General features: G+C 38.4%; 4 protein-coding genes across 8 annotated transcripts; 2 read left to right on the top strand and 2 right to left on the bottom strand.

Moving 5' to 3' along the window:
- Positions 1–1,349: 1,349 nt before the first annotated feature.
- On the bottom strand, positions 1,350–9,531 carry MESR4 (misexpression suppressor of ras 4). 3 transcript variants are annotated; one of them, XM_033474497.2, is made up of 2 exons: positions 8,769–9,531; positions 1,350–7,925 (listed from the first exon to the last, which is right to left on the bottom strand). In XM_033474497.2, the coding sequence occupies exon 2, from the start codon at positions 7,893–7,895 to the stop codon at positions 2,385–2,387; it is 5,511 nt and encodes a 1,836-aa protein (XP_033330388.2). In that variant the 5' UTR covers positions 7,896–7,925; positions 8,769–9,531; the 3' UTR covers positions 1,350–2,384. The 3 variants fall into 3 exon arrangements, with proteins under 3 accessions (XP_033330388.2, XP_033330391.2, XP_033330392.2); XM_033474500.2 differs by having other exon boundaries at positions 8,883–9,531; XM_033474501.2 differs by lacking the exon at positions 8,769–9,531 and adding an exon at positions 8,514–8,762.
- A 688-nt stretch (positions 9,532–10,219) lies between these two features.
- Positions 10,220–17,465, top strand: Not3 (CCR4-associated factor Not3). 3 transcript variants are annotated; one of them, XM_033474512.2, is made up of 10 exons: positions 12,318–12,722; positions 13,311–13,484; positions 13,678–13,910; positions 13,993–14,148; positions 14,235–14,414; positions 14,536–14,823; positions 14,949–15,204; positions 15,283–15,890; positions 16,429–16,638; positions 16,741–17,465. In XM_033474512.2, the coding sequence occupies exons 2-10, from the start codon at positions 13,478–13,480 to the stop codon at positions 16,837–16,839; spliced, it is 2,037 nt and encodes a 678-aa protein (XP_033330403.1). In that variant the 5' UTR covers positions 12,318–12,722; positions 13,311–13,477; the 3' UTR covers positions 16,840–17,465. The 3 variants fall into 3 exon arrangements, with proteins under 3 accessions (XP_033330401.1, XP_033330403.1, XP_033330402.1); XM_033474510.2 differs by lacking the exons at positions 12,318–12,722; positions 13,311–13,484 and adding an exon at positions 10,220–10,321; XM_033474511.2 differs by lacking the exon at positions 13,311–13,484.
- A 2,167-nt stretch (positions 17,466–19,632) lies between these two features.
- Positions 19,633–21,926, bottom strand: pths (probable ATP-dependent RNA helicase DDX47). The gene is made up of 7 exons (XM_033474517.2): positions 21,704–21,926; positions 21,283–21,376; positions 21,026–21,190; positions 20,786–20,952; positions 20,258–20,718; positions 19,925–20,186; positions 19,633–19,837 (listed from the first exon to the last, which is right to left on the bottom strand). Exons 1-7 carry the CDS (start codon positions 21,806–21,808, stop codon positions 19,697–19,699), a joined length of 1,395 nt encoding a protein of 464 aa, XP_033330408.2. The 5' UTR covers positions 21,809–21,926; the 3' UTR covers positions 19,633–19,696.
- A 1,051-nt stretch (positions 21,927–22,977) lies between these two features.
- On the top strand, positions 22,978–23,546 carry LOC117222682 (cytochrome c oxidase assembly protein COX19). Its single transcript, XM_033474521.2, has one exon. The coding sequence runs from the start codon at positions 23,140–23,142 to the stop codon at positions 23,392–23,394; it is 255 nt and encodes an 84-aa protein (XP_033330412.1). The 5' UTR covers positions 22,978–23,139; the 3' UTR covers positions 23,395–23,546.
- The last annotated feature ends 259 nt before the right edge of the window (positions 23,547–23,805 follow it).

Here is a 23,805-nt window from a genome sequence, read left to right as displayed (position 1 = left end):
GCTGGCATGTTAACGTCAATTACAATTACCACTATTATTACCAATATTATTATCATAACCATGTACTGCGAATTCTATTAAACATGTACGAACACTAACGTATTTAGCCATCCCTTCCGCCTCTCGTGCGTCGAAAATGAAAAGAATTCGATTGTTTCGGCGACGAACGCGATCGCGATCGCGATCGCGCGAAACGAACGTTACAATCCGATTCGGCCGAGCTGTGCGAGCGCGCGAACCCTAACTTTTCTTCCGGAAGCGAAGACGCGGTATTCGTGCGATCGATTTTCTTTGTTTTCCAATTATCTATTTATTCGGACCGATACTCCCTCTATGTTTTCGTCGCCGTTCTCGGCCAATCGCAAACTACAAAATCCTCGAGAATAAATTAAAAGTCGGAACGAATTACGAAAGTCGAATACAATTGGAAAATCGAACGAAAAAAGAAAAGATAAGCTTCGTGTCGTTTACCACCGCGACGTACGTGTCGAAATTTCGGTCGCCAAACATTATGCTAAACGGTGTGTAGTCGCCGAAATGTGAACGAACACCGCTCGGATTCCGAATCCAGGAGAGAATTATAGCGCGCTCGGTATATAGGCCTGGGAAAAGAACGTTATCAACGAATTCGGAGCTGTTTCTTGACAAGAACGAGTGTGTAGTGTAGCTAGACTAGAAAAATGATAAAAGATCCGTTCGTCGGTTACTCTAAACTCTAAAACAATTGCTGCTGATAACGATGACGACGATGACGACGACGACGACGACGACGACGACGACGACGATGATGAAGAAAAAGAAGAAGATGAAGTAGTGGTAGAAGAAGAAGAAGAAGCAGCACGATAATAAATCGATAAGAAGTCGGTTCGGTGAAGTCGGAGGAAGATATCGCTTTTCACGGTGTAATACTAAAACGAAAATTGAAAACGGGGGAAAGGAGTTGCAAAGAGATAACGTGCGCGATTGTAAAAATGTCGCCGAATCGAGCGATAAAGGGAGCAAGACCGTACGAAGAAAAAATCGTTTAAAGCTCGGTAAGCGTGTATCGTCTTTGCGTGTACTTTGGGAGAATGAAAAAGTACCGATTCTCGAAGGAATGCGATCGTCCGACGGGGACACAGACACCGCCAGCAGTGCCGCCGACAGTCGTATCGGCCGCGCGCGATATCTTGAAATTCGAATCGATTCAAACAGCCCTCCCCTCTCGCGAGCTTAGAAACTCCGAAAAGTTCTTCGTTCTACGACATAGCCTAGATTTCCTTCTAGAACGCTACACCGCCTAATCGGCTAGACCGATCAATTTACACACGGCGCTTTTTTTCGTCGTTTAAAAGAAGTACAAACAAATGTACACAAAAAACCTTGCTTCGCTGCTTCTTTTTAAACACTAAGGCGTATTTACAGTTATGTACAAACATTTCTCATATTACCTCTTCTCTCTTTTTTTTTTACCGTTATAGTCAGCTTAAGAAAAATATCAACGTGGAACAATGTACGATTCGTTTGTTTACCAAGAAGAAGAAAAGGAAAATGTTCAGAATGAATGGCGACCGCTCAATTTCCCCTCTCGATTCGATTCGATTCGATTCGATTCGATTCGATTCGATTCGATTCGATTCGACCTGCCTGGCAGTTTGTGCTCGATGCTACAATTTCAATAGAGTGTTGTTCGTTGCGCGAGAAACGCCTGAGAAAAGTGTCAAAGTGTCGTTAAACGTCGTTCAGAAAAGTTGAAACGTTAGAATAGTTTCGAATAATCTAGAATAGTATCGAAACAATGAGAATTTCTGAAATCTCCGAAGAAATATTTGGATTTATTCTAAAACTTCAAGCGTGTTTCGAACGTTCCAAGATATTGAACAATTTCAAAACAGATAATATATACGTAGCCGTTGCGAAATCTGAAATTTTCCAAAGTTCGACGCTATATCCGATTACAGCTAACGTTAAGAAGAATCGCACGTTTCAAGGAGGAATTTTTCAATTGATATTATATTAACGATATATTATGGAGCATTTCGAAATCAATTACATTCTGCCCAACCCGATGCAACGTTACGATCACGTTCGCGTAACTTGCCAAAATTTCTACGCGTATTCTTCTTCGAGTCGTCGCCCAATCGTTCGTACACACGTTGCATACGGTGCACAGCACGTGGAACGTGCGTCGAATCGCGGTACGTGTCAAGGCTTTAAAAAACATTGCACTCAGGACTGTTTCAACTTGGAAGAACACTCTAAGCAACGAAAGTCCATTTTCCGAAATCGCCGGGAGACGAGAGCGCAATCTCCGCGAGAAGAGACGGAGGAGGGACGGTTGAGCGGTCGCGATCATCGAGTATGCCTAAAAAGCAATTTCAACACGCAGACACCACCCGCTGCTATCAGTCGAAGTAGTCCTCGTTTTGCACGATACCGTGTTTCTTTCTACAGTCCGGACAATACCACTTGCCCTTGGGCGGTACCATGATGCCGACGCACTCGAAGTGAAACCACTCGATGCGACAGTCCTCGCCGTCGCAGGCGATCATCTCCGAGACCTCGTCGTACGGGCACTGACAGTAACAGTAGAGATTGACCGGCCGTTCCGGGATCGGCGGGTTGCTCTCCGGCAGATGCGTTTGCAGCTGCTGGCTAGCCTCGATCTCCGTGTCGCTGGAGTCGCTGCTACTTTCCGCCGGCTCCTCGGACTCGGTCGCCGAGGCCGTGGCGATCCTCGGGCTCTCCTGCTGGCTCTCCGCCGGCCTGTACGCCACGGTCTTCCCGCCGAAGGACAGTCTCGGTGGTGGCAGCGGTTTCAGACTCGGCACCGGCGCGAACGAGGCCGTCTCCACCTTCCTCCATTTCATCGTCGGTTGCTTCTCCACCTCCTCGTCGCTGGAGTCGCCGTAGAACCGCTTCGGTACCCTCTTCCGCTTCGACGAGCGTTTGTTCTCCGTTTCGGAACCGCTACCGCTCACGTTCTGACCCGGCCTCCCACCGCCTCCTACCGTTCGAGGCTCGACGATCGCGCTCATGGGGTGCGCGTCGTTCGCGATTATGCTCGGCACCGACGACGCCACGCCCTGCTGCATCGTCGCCGGCGACGAGGCCGAGAAGCCCGGGTTCTTTTGGTAAAACGCTTTAGGAATGTTCAATTTTATGGACTCCACGGCCGGCGCCGCCGCGTTGCGCTGCTTCGCTCTCTCCCCTTTTTTCCGTTTCTTCGTCTTGACCTTCCTCTTCTGCTGGGGATGGTCCTCCGCGGTGCCCGGGACGGGGTCCGGGGAAGGTATCGCGGCGTCCGCGTCCGCGTCCGCCAAACCGTTGTTCAACGGGATCGCGGACTCCGTGGACGCCGGTGCAACGGCTGCCAGGAGCAGCAACTGATTCCGCTTCTCGGCGAGCAGCTTGTTCGCCAGCTGTTGCGGATGCTCGTCGTAAAAGTCCTCGTCCGTCTCCGTCTCGTCCGTCTCCAGGTCGGACTCCCTCAGCAACAGCTGAGGCGGGGGGCAAACCGGATCCACCGAGATCGCAGCTTCCCCGTTCTCCGCCTCCGCGGTTGCTTTGTTCTCCGCGTCGACGTTCGCCGATTCCGATTCTTGTACAGCTTCCTTCTCCTTCTTTCGTTCCTTGCGACTCGATTGCTTCTTCGGAGAACCGTCCGAAGTCGAACTGTCCGAGTCGGAACTACTGCTGGAGCTGGACGAGCTACCGGACGTGGAACTGCTGCAGCTGCAGTTGGTCCCGCAGGAACAACTACTGGAGTCGCTGTCGCTCGAAGAGTCGCTCGACGACGTGCTGCCGCTCTGCTTCTTCTTCTTTGGACTCTTCGCCTTCTTTCTGTTCGCGTCGGTCTCGGTCTCGGTCTCGGCGACGCTTTGCGCAACGTTGCTGCCGGACGGGCTCTTCTCTACTTTGCACGTCGATTCTTGGTCCCCGCTCGAGTTCACCTCTTTCTTCTCCTCTACTTTAGACCCTGCTTCTCCTTCTTCTTCTCCTCCTCCTCCTCCTCCTCCTCCTCCTCCTTCTGCTTCTTTATCTTTGTTCGACCACACCACGCAGTAATCGTGGTCGGCCAATATTATACTCCTCAAGTATTCCATATCGGTCTCCGGTTCCTGTTCTTTTACCGGAAGATCGCCACTACCCGGCTCTTTCATCTGCAAACTTGCCGTGTACGTTTTGAAATTGTCCCAAATCCCGTCCATTATTTGCGCACCCTGTTCCTTCTCTTCGTCGTTCTGCTCAACCTCCACTATACTGTCCGCGGCTAGCACGGGAGAAGCGGCGGATTTCGGTTCTACGGGAGAAGCTGCAGTTTCTTCTATCGGTTTAGCGGTTTCAGTCTCTTTGGGCTCTTTGATTTCTACCTTCTCATCTTCAGAGTCCGTGTCGCTCTCGGAGGAAAGATTCAAAGGCGGTAAATCGTACACGTCGACGACCTTCTTCACCGGTTCCTTCGGCTCCTTCGCAGAGTCGGATACGGTATCGATACTCTCGGCCGTAACAATTTTCTCCTTGTCCGATTTCTCTTCGTCGTTTGCCAATTGTTGATTCAGCGAATCCGTCGAATTTGTGCTACACGGTGGCTCTTTGTGAGCATCTTCGTGCTTGGTCAATAATTTTCGTGAAATAAAACGCTCGGGACATTCGTTGCAAGTATACGGCCGGTCTCCGGAGTGTAGCCTTTTGTGTACCTTCAAGCCAACGGCTCTGGAAAAGCTCGATCCACATTCCTCGCAGACGAAAGCAGTCGGTGGTATGCAGAAGTGATAAATATGTGGCCATTTCTTCTGTAAACATTTCTTACACAGCACACTCTCCGTTCCATGCTTCCAAAATAAATGTTTCGTAATGTCCGGTTTGTTCCTGTACGCGATCCCACATCTATAACATAAATGGTGTAACTTGTGCTTCCAAACGTGATTCGAGAGACGCTGTTGATTCCCGGTAGATTCCAAACAGACGTCGCACGCGTGATGTTTTTTTCGTAGATGCACCATGAGTCTGAACGCGGATGGTAGGCTTCCCATAGGACATAGACAACATCTATACTTTACATTGATATTCGGCGAATACGTGCCGGGGCATAAGTGACAAAGTAATTCGCTGTAACTGTAGAAAGTTGATTTACACATTATACAAATTAAGATTGTTTTTTGATGCATTTTTCGATTATGCAAATAGAGCTCCTTGTGTACGGCGGAATGAAATCTACAGTGAAAGCACTCGTACGTTCGTACGTCTGGAACGTTATAGGTACCGGTGATGCTACTGTAAGAATCTAGATTAAAGAACTGGAAATCTAATTCGTCCAGGGACTTTTTCACTCGAACGATAAATTGATCCGGTTGGATTATTATAGCGGGATGCTGAGGATGAAACTTGTGTTCAGCGAGCATGTGTAACCCTAGCTGTTTACCGTTCACCGCTATGTGGCGCGCGTGATTGCAATACACGCAAATAGGACTAGCTGCTTCTATGCACTGTTTCAAAAGGTTCTCTATCTCTATGCTGTCCAGTATTCCGTCGACGTTCAGATCGATGAAAGGAACATCCTCTCCAGCCAGCATAATTCCATCGCTCGGCTGTACTTGAGTTTCCACGTCGTTATTTACCTCGCTATTACTCGTATCGTTAATCTCTTTAGCAACCTCGTGTGTCTCCGTTGTATCCAGCTCGGCTATCGTCTCATCGGTAACTTCGTTCGTTTGCTTTACATTTTCCTCTACGTCCATATTCGAATTACTTTTAACTTCCGACATATTTACTTCGTCCGTTTCTTCGGCTTCTTCGATCTCGTCGGGATCACGGTCCACCACTGCTAACTTTAAGCTATCGGAATCACTGTCGCCGTCGTTCACCCGATCACTGTTATTATTCTCTCTTTCTGTTTCGGGAGCATTCGATGTTTTATCTTCCGTTAACGGGCTCTCGGCATTATTGTTTTCCTCCGATTCCTTGCTAGTATCGTGATTCTCCGCGTCGTCGTTGTTACTTGCAACAGAAAACTGAGAATTTCGGTTGGTACAGATTTTTATAACTAAACTTCTATCGGAGGAAGGGACAGCATTGAACGAGACCGAAGTTTGAGATTCGATGGGTTTTTCAACGTTTCCATTAGCTTCGTTTTTACTACCGTCTTCTTTAGCTTGCGAATCCGATGCGTGCAATTCGTGTTGCGGACTAAACAGCGACCGGTTAACAGGACTGTGAACAGAACTTTCCGGTGTTTGCGAATCCGAATCAATTTTTCTTTCTATCGCAGCCTCTATCGTTTTATCTTCGTTTACAGATTTGTCTACTTCTCGGTAATCCGTATCAAACTCGTTCGTTCTACTATTATTACTTTCGATTGTTCTATTCGAAATTTCTGTATCGTGTTTGTCAGTTTCGTCGGAATCCGATTCTACCTTATCGGACGTATCTAGCGTATCGTTTAAGTCGTTTCTATCTTCTTTTCTCGGAGATAATCTCGAGTCTTGTACGCTATCCGTACAACGCGATACTTCCATAATTGTTTCTATTACGCTATCGTATGGCTTATTATGGCTGGTTACATTGGTCGACGAGTTTATTTCGATATCATTTTCAGGAACCTCTCTTTTACACGTCTCTTCTTCCTTATCTTCGTACGAATCTTCGACAAATTTCGAGACTTCCATTATGGTCTCTGAAACAGTATCTTTAATTACATTGTGAACTTCATTTTGTGAATTTTCACCACTATTCGTAATATCACTAAAAGGTGGACTTTCATTTAATTGAGACCCAGTTTTATTATTAGTCTTTCTTATGTACGTATGCACTTTTTGATGAATAACCACACCGTCTTCTATATGTTTAGACCTATTATTTTTTATCGATTTTCTCATAACTAATTTATTTCCGGTATTCACAGTCCTGTCAAGTATATGCGTCGGTACGACACCTGTTTGCGTAAGAGGTGACACAGCAGAATTTACTTCTTTGCTCGTATCCGCTGCTAAACTGCATGTACTCGCGTGCGAACCTGTCTGCCTACACAATGTACATATCGATGCGGTAACATCTTGTTTCGATGCCGGTGAACAAAAGTGATTGTAAAAATTATCCGTTTCTGAGAAAACCTTTTCACAAGTACAACAAACTAAATAACATGACCCTTTAAAAGCACCGTAAAAATCTTCGACCGATGTAAACGCCATTTCTGGAACGCTATGATTTTTAGTTAAGTGGTACGACAGCCTTTCTGCTTGGCCGAACATTCCAAGACAGAACAAACATATATGACGTTTGTGTATGTCTCTCATGTGTAAAAATAAATTCCAATTTTCAAAGTAAGTGCCGCACGCCGCGCATAAATAAACCTTCCTTGTAATTTTGAAGTTGGGAGAATGCGACACCGTGGATGATTCCGACGTGCTGGGCATTGGTGTCATCGTGGAATTGCAAGTGCACAAATTTTGTTTTAATACAGAGCACAAATTTGACGACGAGTGACACTTTAAACACTTGTTCTTTAACGAAGGTTGCAGACCTAAATATTGCGCATATTCTGTTATTTTTCCTCGCTTGATTTCTGCCTTTTTTTCTTTGCTACTCTTCGACGATGCATTAGAATGTGTCAAATGTGATTCCTGCACTACACTTTTCGACGTATTTGTTTGAGTTTCTTGAGCTTGCGCCAGAATACGCTTCTTAAAACCTTTAAACACAATTTTTGATCCTGTACTGTTATTCTTTCCTGGCGATTCTTTAGACACGATCGAATTGTATCGTAATAATTGCTTTTTCTCTTCTTCTATTACGTCACTGTACGCGCTATCGATCGAAGACTTCAATGAATTTCCAAGAGAAGTATCCTTAAGTGGCTGTTCTCCCAAAATATTCCACATATCCACAACTTTACTTTCACCATCCTCATCTTCCATAATAGCACTGCTTCGTTACAGCAGTATTTTCTGTAATGTATAATTCAATTGTTAATACGTAAATATTAGAAAGACAATTATATCGATTAAATTACTAACTAAGCGTATATATATACCGAGTTAATCTTTATTACAATAAATATTAAATAATAGAAAACAAATGTTTACATAGTCATTAAAGCCTAATATCGTTAACGACTAAATATTATAAATTATCTTTACTGTTACAAATTTATTTCAAGGAAATGATCGTATTAATAAAGCAATTTCTTATGTACTTAGAAATTCATACCGTTAATCGAAACTATATATCAAGGAGAATATAAAAGTGATTGTAACCGATGCATGTATAAAGCCACCTGTTACACTAGTGATATGTACCGTTAGTTATTCCCTTGTAATAGCAAGAACACGGAAAAGTTTTCAAATCACTTCTTGTGCGGAAGATTCAAACTATTTCAGCATAATTTCCAAGACGCAAGTATTTTATTGCGACACTAAATGTAACTCGAAGCTTACATCTAACAGTCTTCCTTTATGTCAATATCAACTTATTTAACGTATATGTCAATGTTTAATGTATACTCTATAATGTGTAACAAGCATTTAATATAATACCTCTGATAAGGGTATTACAAAATTGAGCACATGGTACGACATGCAAGAAGCCCTTCGCTGTGACCATCACTCCACAATGATTCAGCCCCAGAGTTCCCACCAAAACAGATTACTATGATGAAACTAATGTCAAAATAAGACAAACGAGAGTGCACATCAGACCCGGACACCACGGTAACAAGTTTCAGCAAGAGAGTATTGCTATAAGCTTTTGTTGAACACAAGGATGATTCCAGTGTAACGAGGGTTGCGTACCTTCCGGTAAACTCCGGCTTGAACGAATCGCTTGAAATTACGTATAACCGTACGCGGTTCGCAAAGGATAAACGATACAATCGTACGCTCTTGAAACGGTAAGAAGTGGAGCACCTTGAGTGGTTCGTCGCGATCCGCGCCGAAAAGGTTAGTAAAATGGCGTCATATCAATGAGTACGGCTCCGTCCGTGCTTCCAACACATCCTCAGTGATGCCACCTTTCATCATGTCCCACCATAACCATAACCTGCTGTCGAAGAGGTTAGACGAGTGCCATCGAGCAAAATAAAGTTCGCAATATTCTGGATTTTCGGCAATCGGTAGAACGTTTCGAATTGGTCTTGTAGAATGTTTGACTTGAGCGCGACTGCACTGTTGTCTGCCTCACGGCTGTCGTGCAAAAACTCGAAACTCGAAGCGACGGCATCTCTCGTGGACGCACTCATGTACGCCCAATTGTAGTGCCTGCGATTGCGATTGTGATTGTACCGTGTATACTGTACTATACTGTACTACATTGTACTGCACTGTACTGTACCGTACCGTACATACATACACCCCCACTCTGAATTTCAACCTGACCATACCAGCCGGAGCCGGAGCGTCGAACTCTTTGGATGATATGTACAAATTTGTATTTCCTTCGTCGTGATTGTTCCAAAAATATGAATAACATTGCTTGCAGTTTTGACAGATTACCAACACCGTAAGTCTCTTTGAAACAAGCTATTTTAATAGAAAAATTGTATAATCAATTTATTTTAATATGGTATACGCCCCCCCCCCCTCCTGTCTCTCGATTCAATTACATTAACATACATTAAATGTACATGTACATATGTATTTTTCTATAGTGACATTTAAGAGCCGGCATACAAGTATTTTCAGTAACATTATTATAAATAAACGATACCCCAAAAAAGAAAAAGAACACCAATTTCGTACATATTACTTTTATGTTGTATTGTTCGATCGTTTAATTTCCGTGTTACGAGACTGTGTAATGTGTAATATATTTCGTCAACCTCTGTAAAAAGCTTTAAATGTTTCAACTATTTACATATACACATATATATATATATATATGTACCGGAATTATAAGTAGTATATTGGAAAGGTATCCAATGAAATTATATAAAGTTTCTTTTTATGTAGTTTTTTCTGGTACAGTTACGTGTAGCTTTGTTGTCCGTAGCTGTTCGAATGTCTATTTCTCAACTTCTATTTTGCAAACGTAATTAGAGATTTTATTAATTTATTTTCGTATTCACACCGTGTTCGCACACAACCCGTCACCGCAGAAAGTTCATTTTTTGAACACGAAGAGAGCTCGTGTTTATTTCTGTGGAATGATGGAATGATAGAAATGAACTTCTTTAATGTATGTTGGAGTTCAGCTATCTATTTGCAACGTGTGAACACAGGTAAAATGTGTTTGCTTCCGAAGCGACTCTAACGTCTTGTAAGCTTAACAATTAGTCGCTTAACTCGTTATGCTGAATCCTCTGCCAGATGTATGATAATGCTCTGTCACGCTCTACTGGAATTCAATGGTCAGTAAAGAAAATATATAAAGTTGCAATATTTGGAGAAGATAAGATGGTGTTTCAGAAGATTCATGAAAGGAACTTTATTCTTTTTGTACATGAGATACATAGCATGCCGCTAGATGGCCCCTTTCAATCGAACTTTCATTGGGTGTTCGACCGCATATGGCAGATATTTTAGGGAAGTGTGTTGAAATAAGCCAAAATAAAATAAAAACCAAAGCGGACAAGATCACAGTTGAGACTTCATTTCTATATTATATTGACGATTAAAAGTTTCATTGAACTATGGTATGTAATCAGCTAATAGAGAGTGGCATCGGATCAGTAGGAGAACGGACGGTGACATTCCATGAAACAGGCAGAAACTTGACTCGTGTGTCGCTATTGGCAGACATTAATCGGTAATAACTTAAAATCAAGTCTAAAATTGTAATTTCATTATATTTCGTTTTACAGTCTAATTTTGGCTTATAGAATCATCCTTAAAATATCTAAAAACATATATAGTCGAACACACCTACGTATATACACATATATACATATATGTGTGTATGTATGATAAGGAAAGTCCACCTGCAAATGACACAAACCTTTATATGTACACACTATGTGCTCACTTCACTAACGTCATACATCTGAAAATGCTATTAACATTTACATTACATAATTAACTCGAACAACTGTTCAGAAAATATGATTAAGCGGAGTCTAAGAATGCATTCTTCGACAAACAAATTATAATTGTCCATCACATTTCAGTTATCCGAGAGTTACTAAGTACAATGTTACCCGTCTATGACTTTATATTCAATGATCGGTTCGCAACGCCAATATTGTGTGCGGTCTGCGGTATTATGGCTGGTTTGCTTCTTTTTTTTTTTTAGCGCGCATTTATTTCCTTCGCACTGTTACATATGTAGCAATTTTTAGAACACACTTTTCGAATGTTTAAACAAATTTGCATTTTAATGAAATCATTAAAATTGAATTTATACATTTTTCTACTTTCATAGCATATTATCATGCATTCTGCTTATATTTCGCGCTTACCGTGTGCACATGTACGTTTATTGACATTTACTTTGCAGATACATATTTATTTGCACTTACATATGTATTTGTACTGTGCTTACATGTTTTAGACTAAAGAGTACAATGAATTTAAAAAATAAATTACTATTTTCAGAGTATACTTATATTCTACATACACGATGGAATGTATGGTACATACATATTAACGGCTAATAAATAAAAACGAATATTTTCAACCTTAACCAGTAAATATGTATTTATTTGTCGTCGTCGCATCTCATATGCGTTTTCATGAAATCGTGTATTTCACGACTAACCATTTAAGTCTGCAAACTAACCATTGAATATGTCAACATATGATGGATATAATTTTACGTATGTAATTAATTTTCGGGTGATGAGAATGGGGTAAAGGATTTTTATTACCGATTAATATGATACTTCTTCACTGAATAGTATAAATTTATATTCATCTAAATCAATCTAAGTGTTCTATCGTTGATCTTGTGAACACATGTATCACACATGCCTTTTGTAAATGAAATTGTTTAGGCTTGTATTTAATCAAATTACATACGCCAAAAATCGCGATTATATCAATTTGTTCTTTGATCCATTAACATTGGCATTTTATATGTATCATTGTCGATACGAGAATGTGTATACATGCATACATGCATATGGAATTTGTTCGTTTTATCTTTCGGTGAATGTGCATTTTAAAATTGAACGATGAATAAAACTGCGATTTGTACGAATGTAATGTTTTACAGAAAATTTCTTTTATACTATTTCCAAATGTAACAAGCAATTATGTATATAAAATAAATGAAAAAAATTCAATAAAACCAATGTTACTTGCTGCATTACGTTAGTACACATGTATGCATGTACGTATGGTAATTGTTGTGGATGCGCCAAGAAATTCAAACGTACATTTCGATTGGTTTATGAACACGAATGCATTAAGTATGTGCGTTAGATAGAATGTGTGAATGCGCCAATGCATAATACACCATCTCATTTATTCAGTATTTCATATATATCATTTGTTGATGCTATCACTTTTTGTGTATTTTTATGTGTTGTCAACTTACAACCAAACGTAGCGTACATTGTATATTGTCAAAGTTAAAACATTAACAGAAAAATAGAGCAAGCATCAACACAGCTCGTTCACGGACAGTCGGACGTTGTCATTTGAAAACGGAAGCCATCTTGTGGCCGAGCTTCCCATATTATACAGGGAATAATAGTTCAACGACTATTTGTCCCGTAAAATTGTTTCGTACTTTTTCCCTACGTCTAGACTATGCATGAATTATTGTATCACATGTTTACATAGCCATGGCTGCGACGAGAAAGTTGCAAGGTGAGGAGAAAATGTTTCCAGCATGTTTACATTTAGAAATTTTGTTATGGCCCTGCACCACTACAACTTTGCCTTCAATCTTGCTTCACGATCTGCAATTCTCTGCCGGTTTAAACGCTTGTATTTGCGACTAGTAGCGGCCTATTTTTAACTTGTGTTACCTATTTGCATGCAGGCTTCTGTGCCTGACAGTTGGTACAGGTTGCCAGGGTATGATGGATTGTTATGTTCTACTCAACTTTTCACATGTTTCTTTCATAAAACTTGAATCTTTCTACTATGTGTTGTGTTCATAATTGCCTAATGTTACTATTTTATGTCAGCATAACCTTTTAAACATACTTTTATTTCTATTATATGATGCACATTTATAGCGGTGCGCGGTACAGCAGATGTAAAGTATTTGTCGGTAAAAGCATCTAATACAATCTGTTTACGTAGGATATGTATATGTACAGCTGTATATTGTTATCGGCTTTGTGTTTGTTTATTAATAACCCCTAATAGAGTCGGTAAAGTTGGCAAAGGATTAACAAAACAGTTCTCGACGTTATTCATAATGTTTTATGGCATCCGTTACTTTTTCAGCTAGTCTAATCGTACCATTTAGACCTATTATCTGTATAGTCAGATGTTTGAAACAGTTGTTGCACAATGTAGTTTACTAAATGCACTAATTTAAAGAAAAGTCAATTAATTAAATAAATCATCTATATAATCCAAAGTTGTAAGAAGCTTATATACTTTCTATTTAAATGAGAGGTAACTTATTAATAATAGAATCATTTTTTTTATTTGTCTCAGTTCTACATTGAATATTATTAAAAAGTATTTCTACAGTACTACTAGAGAGCGTTCATTCGATAAAATATATTTCTATATAAATTAACTTGCTAATAAACATAATTTCATATAAACGTTTTGGAAAACTATACGAACAACTTTCTAATTTTAGGTGAAATAGATCGGTGCCTTAAAAAAGTGACGGAGGGTGTAGAAACATTCGAGGACATTTGGCAAAAAGTTCATAATGCTACGAACAGCAATCAGAAGGAGAAATATGAAGCAGACCTTAAGAAGGAAATCAAAAAACTCCAGAGGTTACGTGATCAGATCAAAACCTGGCTTGCGTCAGGCGAGATTAAGGATAAAAGTACCCTGCTCGATTATAGGAAGTTAATCGAGACTGTAAGTATATTCCAATCGAGTTTGTTAATCGGAGTAATTACTATGAATTTCATGTAACGAGTATAATATATATTCTTTTTAGCAAATGGAAAGGTTTAAAGTAGTAGAAAGGGAAACAAAGACGAAAGCGTATTCAAAAGAAGGTTTAGGAGCAGCTCAAAAACTTGATCCAGCTCAGAAAGAAAAGGAGGAAGTTAGCAATTGGCTTGCAAACTCTATAGATGCTTTAAATTTTCAGGTATAGAACAGGAAATTGTTATTTATGAAATTAAGAAAATTTTGCTGTAGCCTAGTATGTCGTGTTGATAATGAATTTTGATACAGCTGGATAAATTTGAATCGGAAATGGAGTCCTTACTCGCTGGAAAAAAGAAAAGGTTAGATAAAGATAAGCAGGATCGGATGGACGAATTAAAAGCAAAACTTGATAAACACCGTTTCCATATTCGTAAATTGGAAACATTGTTACGCATGTTGGACAATATGTCTGTTGAAGTTCATACTGTAAGTATGTCATTTTAGAACAGTGCCAAAGTAATTGTAAATTAAAAGTTTGTTACGTATATATATATATATATATATATATATATATATAATAAAAATTTCGTTCGGTTCTCTTTTTCAGATTAAGAGGATAAAAGATGACGTAGAGTATTATATAGAATCTTCGCAAGAACCTGATTTTGAGGAAAATGAATATATTTATGATGATATTATTGGTCTCGATGAAGTAGAGTTGTCTGGGGTTGGTATTCCTTCGTCAGCAACTACCGATAGCAACAACAGCAATGAGACTGGAGGTACACCAACCTCAACTAACTCTGGTACTTCTCCCATACCATCACCCCCATTAAGTTCTACCATGCACAACCATTCGAGTGATAGTTCTACGGATAATGACAAAAAAACAAAGGTTTATATATTGTCATACTTAATATAGATTCATAAATGTATACTAATTCTGATAACTTTCTGTATTGCTGTACGTAACTTTGAAATCGTTAAAAAGTAGATAATTATTGTACATTTTTATTTCAGCCTGTGAAACCGACAGCAGTCAGGCCATTATTAAATTCACAGGCGAGCATTCCAACCACGGGAAGCACTGCCACTATAAAATCGAATTTATTGACGAGCAGCACTCCGAGCAAGACCATTCCCATGACACCTAGCCATAACTCGCCTAGTTCTACAAGTCATCATATTGCTACAACTAATGCAGGCAACTTTGCCACGGTAGCTGCTTCGCATAGTAATTCGCAAGCCATCCATTCTACCTCTAGTAAAACATCTTGTAAGTAATTCGTGTAACGTATCATTCGTACGAATGGAATTAGTAAATTTACGATCTGTTTCGCTTTCAAATTTATAGCTCATAGCAGTGAAAATGGTTTGTTGTCGTCTTCATCCACGTCCAGCGTTACCTCCAATGTGCCACAGACGATCTCACAGCAGCACAATAATCCTGCACCTATACAGACGACGCATGTATTACATAATCAACAAAATCAGAATCATAACAGTGAAACTGAAATGACGACGCCGATACCACCATCTTCTTCGCCACAGTCGTCAGTTAGCAGTATGTCTTCGCCTCCGCCCGCAAATTCCTGTTCGCCAGCGCCATCCGCTGCCAATGGTCTCATGCCTAAGCTTCCTGATGGCATGTCTTCTTTGAAATCTATAGCCCAACAAGTAATTGTCCGAGCAGGTTTGGAAATACCGCCGTCCGAGTCAAATAGAAACATCTTTGATAGTGCTATGGCAAATAATAACAACAATAATGCCACATCGGAAGTACACATTCCTCCCCTGCTTGGTGTTGCGCCACTCGGGCCGGTACCTCTTCAAAAAGAACATCAGCTACAGTTCCAGATGATGGAGGCCGCTTACTATCATATGCCCCATCCGTCTGATTCTGAACGTTTAAGACCATATCTGCCAAGAAATCTGTGTCCAACACCTCCTTATTATCAACAGGTATTGCTACACTGCACGATGATACATAGTTAGCTCAGAAATCCGCGTGCGTGAGACTACTAGGAGCACAATATGTGCAGTTACTACTACAATTGTGTAACGATATCTCAATATCAAACTCGTCGAGTCTTGTGGACGATAACGTTGATTGGCAAGTTTCAAGTGAAATTTTCCAATACCGATCTTAGTCGATCCAGTTATTATTCAATTCATGATTTGTTTCGACTTGTTTTCATTGAGAGAGAGAGAGAGAGAGGGGGAGAGAGAGAGAGAGAGAGAGAGAGAGAGAGAGAGAGAGAGAGAGAGAGAGAGAGTTGTAGGTTATGATTGTTAATTAAGCTAATTTACTAGGGTTCGACGAGATTGAGATCAGTCGAGCGTATAACGAATGCGATAATAGCTGAATATGTTGCACTTGTCTTCACGCGCAAAGGTTTCAAATTAAAGTAGATCAAATCCTGAATTATGCTTCAAAGATATTATAGTAACAAAGGGCTTAATTTGTTTGTATTCTAAACATTTATTCTGTTCGATATAGGTTCAACTTCCCCATTCTGACACTGTGGAATTCTTCCAACGTCTTTCTACAGAAACATTATTCTTTATATTTTATTACATGGAAGGATCGAAAGGCCAGTACCTGGCTGCAAAAGCACTGAAAAAACAAAGTTGGAGGTTTCATACCAAGTACATGATGTGGTTTCAAAGACACGAAGAACCAAAATTAATCAATGAGGAATACGAGCAAGTAAGGAATATCATTTGTTCCCGTAATAGTCGAGAAATGATATAAATTATTTTCAAACATTATGTAATTTCTTATATAACCTTAACATAATGTTTATTTCAGGGTACCTACATTTATTTTGATTATGAAAAGTGGGTACAAAGGAGGAAGGAAGGCTTTACATTTGAATACAAGTACTTAGAGGACAGAGATTTGAATTAACAGTCCTGTTACTCACGAAGTCTCCGAAATGCACTATTTCTGTACCGGTATTATCAAAAATCGAAAAGACAAATTTTATTTTTTACGATTCTATATTTTCACAAAATATAATTTTATTTATTAGTAAAGCGTATCTCAGAAAAAAAGTAAATGAAACAAAAAAGATAGAAAAGCTCGTGCATAGCAGGAAATGAAGGCACTTCATTACATTTCAATGTTGCGACGGTAATCTCTTCTATATGCATATTCCTTTTTGAAACAAAGAAAACAAAAGAATGCAAATATTACAAAAGATGAAGTAAGTTAATCGGGGACAGTAAATTGTAACTGTAAAAAGTAATGATATGAGTGGCACCAGAGACACACTTTTAACATTTTAGTGTGTGGTGTGTGATACAAGAAGAAGAAGTTATACTCGCTGGCGACTGACTGTAATACCAGTACAAACATGCGTGCGGCCCATCTGCCGCTCTTGCAATGGTATGTCTTAATGTTAGATTATAAGTAGCCTTTTTGTATAAAGTATATTGAGGTATAAAATCCTTAAATTGAATTACTGTACAGAATGTGTAGAAATAGTGAATAATAATATTATGGAATATATTTTATTTCTCATTTAAATGAAACCTAAGTTGTTTCAATTTTTGTCATATCTGGCACATCTTTGACACCTTGCATTCGGAACATTCCATCCATTAGATTTCTGCCCTCGATCAGGTTATTTAGCTATTTTTTACTATATCGAAAAAACGAGCCTCGAACTCGTTTAAGTCAAAAGCCCGTTCACCAAGTATTTATAGTGGCATACTTAGAGTAAGCTACTGTTCTACACACCTTGTCAATTCATGAAGTCTTGATTTCATTCATTTTTCAGCAGTCTTGATCGCAACGTATTGTATTCATTGAATGGCGATTCGTGATAATCACTGTGCATATGTATCTATGAATTATCGAAAAATAAGGGAGAAAGAGAGTGAATGATAGAGGGAGCGAGTGAAAGAGACAGAGCTATATTGTACGAATTTATTTATTATAAAATGTCGATATTACCAAAAACTGAAACATTTTTAATGGGAAACAAAAGAAAAAGAAAATATCATTTTCAGTAATTTCGTATACATATACGTATACACATATACATGTATATTAACTTACCTGTTCGATCTCCAAATGTTTCTTATTAAATCTTAACAAGGCAGTATCAACATTTCGAATAGATAATTTCAGACAAAAGGTCTTTGCTCCAGAGATTGAAATGATTGTGCTTGCACGCGTGCTATTTATCATTAAAAAGCCTTCGACAACGAGATTAAGCATAATTGCATCCCTTTAACGATACAGAGAAAAATCAAGATTTCTCATATGATTGACTTAGTGCTAGGATGGAGATCTCTACTTACTAAGCAAACAATAGATGTATTCTAAGCAGATACTATCATTACAAACGAAATTGCGACCGGTATGTTTACATAACAGTACCTAAAAACGTTTTTCTTTTCATCCACTTTAAGACAATATTCGATATCATATATATATTTCTAAGAAAAAAAACACAAAAAACAAATGGTGTTGCGGTAAATGTTGGTTTGCAAGTTCGCAGTACACTTCAGATATATTTTTTTTCTTTCTTTTTATTATTCTCAATATATTCTGCAAAAATTTTACCACGTGATTACACATCATCCACTACTAATGGCCCTTCAATAGTGTTCAATATGTTAACGTGTATCGAAGGTGTCATGCTTGTTAATAATAAATTAACAGAAGTTAGGTCTGGGTTAGGTAAGATTTACAGAATTAAAATAAATCAAGGATTATTCATTTTATGCGGCACTACATTATTCTCCGGTGCACATTTTATGAGATCCGATTTGCAATCCCACATGTTTAAAAAGAGATTCATTCGATCGTACAATGTTATTACGCAAAGAAAAAGAGATAAGGATTTGTTACTACTTTATACAGTTAAATAACATTGTAGAGCTCTTAGAAGTCCCATTATAATCATAATGTTAAAACGGAACGGTGTTGTTCTGGAGTATCGTGTACAATGCTAATTAATGATTTTCTTTAGAAATTCGGAGGAACAGTTTTTAAAAGAATTTACAACAGTGTGCTGTGTATAACACTTTTGCATTTGTTACAATGTTTTTTTGCTCTTCGAATGTATTACATGCTCCTAATCAATATCTCGCATTTTCTAGTAAACCAAGGTTCTGCTTTGTAATTTATGTAGAGACATATGAACATGAACAGGAGACTAAATTGGTTGTGTAGGTTGATGATTTCTGCTTTTGGTGCTTTATTAATATCAGCTAACAGTTATTATTACAAGTGATAAACGACGCAGGTTAAAAGATTGTGATTTTTATGATCTATTTTATACTTTTATTTGAATAGATATTTCTTTTGTATAAAAAATACTTAAAGAAATCTATTATTACGGAATAACTGATGATTTCCTTAACATTAAGACATTTCCCTTTATTTTACAGCTTATAAAGCTAAAATGTTTGGTTTTCGTTTGTAAAAGCTTGATTTTATCGTTTAATTTGATTAGTTACATAGTGATAAATTGACACTGCGGTAACCGATTGGTCCATCAATGGAATCCTCTTCTGTTACGAACAGAGTTTCGAAGATCGCAAATAAAAAACTTAAATGTGGTTTTGTAAATTGACAATTACTTAAGGATTTTAATACCAACTATGAGTTTTGGATGCACATACATATGAGAGGAATGGTGATCAGATTTATAAATAAAACAAACAACAATGATAATAAAACTAAATATTATCCTGTGTTGAGATTATTTATTAAGAATTAACAAATGTATCGAATAAGTTAACCAAGCGGTTCAACCATTTTTACCCTTAATTTTGCCTTTCATTCTTTTCCTGAATCCAAACGACTGCTCGGTGTCGTCATCTTCATTATTGTCCCCACCACCCTTCTTTCTCTTGCCTGATTTTTTGCTCTCTTCAATGTCTTTCATTTCCTGAAATAATATATATATATATATATATGAATGTTTTCGATGTAACGTAGCTTTTATTCGGATTAGGTCTTGAAAAATTAAATTTACCATTTTCGCGATACGTTGCGCTTCGGCTACCCTTTCTTGAAGTATCATCACTTCCTCTTCTTCTGTGGGATACAAGGGCAACTGCTTCGATATGAGGTGCTCGATTCTTTGATATAATTCGACGTCGTATTGTGTTACAAATGTAATCGAACGACCAGAACGGCCAGCTCGTGCAGTACGGCCGACTCTGTGTATATAATCCTTGCTATGCGTGGGTATATCGAAATTTATTACGATATCTACGTGAGGAATATCAAGACCCCTATGAGTAAAAGTTTACATGAAAACGCTCTGTTTGTTATAAATACATGAATTCAAGACGTTAACGTTTACCTGCTAGCAACATCTGTAGAAATAAGTATGGACCGATTTTTTGCTTTAAATTTCGTTAGAGCAGCTATCCTCTTATTTTGCGACATCTGCCCATGCAATGGTACTGCGGTAAAGCCTAAATTTCTTAAAAGAAGCGCAGTCCTCACCGTATTGTTACAAGTTCCGCAAAAGATCATAAAACTATTGCCTGCTAGTTCATTTAATATGTGTACCAAATACACATCCTTGAATTTTACTGGGATGAATACATAATATTGTTGTAACTTTTCAACTGTTTGATATTTCGTTGAAACTTCTACTTTAACTGGATTTTGCAAAGACGCTCGTTGAAGTTTCTGAACTTTTTTTGTCATTGTTGCAGAAAATAACAATGTTCTCCTTTCCTTGGGTATTACTCTTAAAATTTTATCTACTTCGACTTCAAAATCCATATTTAAAATACGATCTGCTTCATCCATTACCTTGTGCAAACAAAATATTTATTATTTATATAAATCTGTATGTAAAAAGAAAAATATTAATAATTACCAAAAATTTTAACGAACGCAGATTAAAACCTTTAGTATTTTCTAAATGGTCGACCAATCTTCCCGGTGTAGCGATCAAAACGTGTGGCTTTTTTGCTAACAATAGCGCTTGAGACATCATATCCATTCCTCCTACTATTACAGCACATTTTACACCGATGCTTGATCCTAAAATGCGATAGAATCATGAAAATTATTACCAATAGAGAGAAGAAGAGAACATCGGCAACGCCATTGTTACCTAAAGCTTCGAATTGTTCTGATATTTGAAATGCCAATTCTCTGGTAGGTGTTAGAATTAGAGCAAAATATCTTTGTGGATTTTCTAATAACGACTGTAATATGGGAAGCGCGAAAGCAGCTGTTTTTCCAGATCCGGTTTCTGCCAACCCTATTATATCTTTACCTATATATTTAACATACAACAAGTAATTTAATCGTAGTTACATATAGCTATAGTTTTATACTTTTAATAAGTATTAAATATTTTTGATTTACCCTGTAGTGCCAATGGAATAGATTCGCATTGAATTTTCGTAGGCGACTTCCACTTGAGATCTTCGCATGCTTTGCATAATACATCTACAAGTCCCTATAAACGAATATATTAATGTAATAAATTTGATATTTATGAATAATAATTATACCTTCCAAGCTCTAACGGTTATTATACTTTTACTCTGAAAATTGAAATACCATTGCTTATACTCTTTGTTTATATATCATAACTCTAAGTTTTTTCACATTTAGAAAGACTTTCACGAGAATAGTTTTTTTGCAGTAATTGTTATATGCAATACAAAATATTTACATTTAAAAATCGTCCAGTAGTTTTATTATGCAATTTAGGAAAACTTAATAAACAATGACACATACTCTATTTAGGTTATAGTTTTTCCTAATACATTGTTCAACTTACCAAATCCTTCCAAACTACTTTCTCAACATTTTCTTCATCAATTTCCTCTGTTGTGCTAATTTTCTCGTCAAAACTACTTTCCTTTGTCAATTTACTTTCGTCCATGATTTAATTACTAACCTACTATCTTTTTAATTCACAAAGAATCTTGTCTGCACTCGTGTGCACGACATGAACCAATAGCATAGATAGACGTAGCCTTGTTGCGCGGAGGATCGAGGCAAACGATGGAAGAAGATATCAACCGTCCGTGGCGATTATGGCGCCTCTTTTGTAGGAAAACATGAAGCTCCGTTCGACGTTTGTAGAGCGCCAATTGGGGGGTAGTGGCAAAACACTTAAACGGTTAAGTATATCAAAATCGATTGTCGGTAATTTGGCTAACAATTTGAACATTTTCTCACTGTCCCAATTAGCGCTGTTCGAACTTTGAACGGAGCTTCATTTTTTCTCCATAAGAGGTGTCACAATCACCCTTATCCGTCTAATGCAAGTTCGTTAAAAAACATTAATTTTGGCAAAATTAGGGAATAGAAGACGAAATCAAGGGTACGGAATTGTTCAGGAGAATCTACTATTTCGATGTCGTATACAAAAACAAATTACAACATTGCGAAACATAATTAATTGCTCTTTGAAGTTAGATCAACTATTATGTTAATTAATTATATTCTGCGTTGTTGTTTAGTTTTCTTACACGATATCGATGCAGCAGATTCCCTGAACAGTTCTGTGCCCTCGATTTAATTTTTATCGTCCTAATTTTACCAAAACTAATGTTTTTAAAATATCGGAATTTCCCACACATTTGTAATCGAGTCTAATCTCTACTACAACTGTAGAATTTATATTGTAAATAACAGAACGATATTCATGCGACGAAGAATTGAAGTTTTTGTGCAATGTTACTTCACTGCACAGTTTTACATGATGTAAGCTTCGCTGTGATCTTTATTAGCCAACTATGCACATATCAGGCATCCATAGTAAGTCCTTATTATGTTGACCTCGAGAATTAAAATGATATGGGGTTTCTATAAAGATTTCCAAGCTTAAATGCAATCTTCTGATATGCACTCTGTCCTGACAAATTTAAAATCTAGGTTTTATAACGAAAAATATAAAATACATATTAAAAAAAGAAGTTGACACTGCACACATTCGCGCACATATATGTACACGTACTTTTGCTAGTGTACATATGTATGCATGCATGCATGCATGTGTGCGTTACATATGTACGTCATATGTAGTTCTCGAAGCGCTCTTCAAAGATATCGTTGTACGTGGCGCTGCCGTCTGCATTCTGTAGTAATGGCGTTAAAGTATTTCGTGTGAGATTTGTGAGACTTGCATCGCGGAGAGGACTGCAGTTGAATTTGTTTTTTGTTTTAACATAATTGATTATTCTGCATGAACGGCACGGCGGGGTAGTGATGACCACGTATACGTTTACGCAGAAGACGTTTAAGCCCATACCACCGGAGAAGGGCAGTTTTCCCCTTGATCATGAGGGTTTTTGCAAAGTACTCATGCTCAAATATATGCGCTGTTTGTACGAGAATAAGAACGAAAATACGTTGTGCAGAAGCATAGCAAAGGAATATCTTGGTTGCCGTATGGATAATGAATTGATGGCACAAGAAGACTGGTCCACTCTCGGATACGCTGACCAGGTCAAGGAGACATAACGACAGTGATTTATTACTAATCGATTCTCTCTTATCGAAGCTTTTGTCAATCGACCAGCATTTATGAACTTTTACGTCATGTCATCTTCATTTCATTCGGAGACGTAAATTTATGGATTTTGAATAATATATCGAATTCTCAGATACGCATATACGAGCTTGTACGAAAATATTGGCCAGCAAATCATTAATGTCTTTTAAAGAAAAAAAAAAAAGTGACTGTTGTTTTAGTACATAGTCGCATTACAGTGACAAATAATACAGTGCAGTGAAGGATCTTCGAAGCGATTTACTCAGTATTCGAAACTGCCTGGTTCTTAGAGACATTAGTATAATCGACGGATAGATTTAAGAACATAAATCGTTGTTCGAACTTGCAGCCCCGTTACTCGTAGCTCCGTGTCGATTCCA

This window comes from Megalopta genalis, chromosome 10 (genome assembly GCF_051020955.1).
Source record: "Megalopta genalis isolate 19385.01 chromosome 10, iyMegGena1_principal, whole genome shotgun sequence".
NCBI classification, from domain to species: Eukaryota; Metazoa; Arthropoda; class Insecta; order Hymenoptera; family Halictidae; genus Megalopta; species Megalopta genalis.
This window is presented reverse-complemented; position numbering and strand designations above follow the sequence as displayed.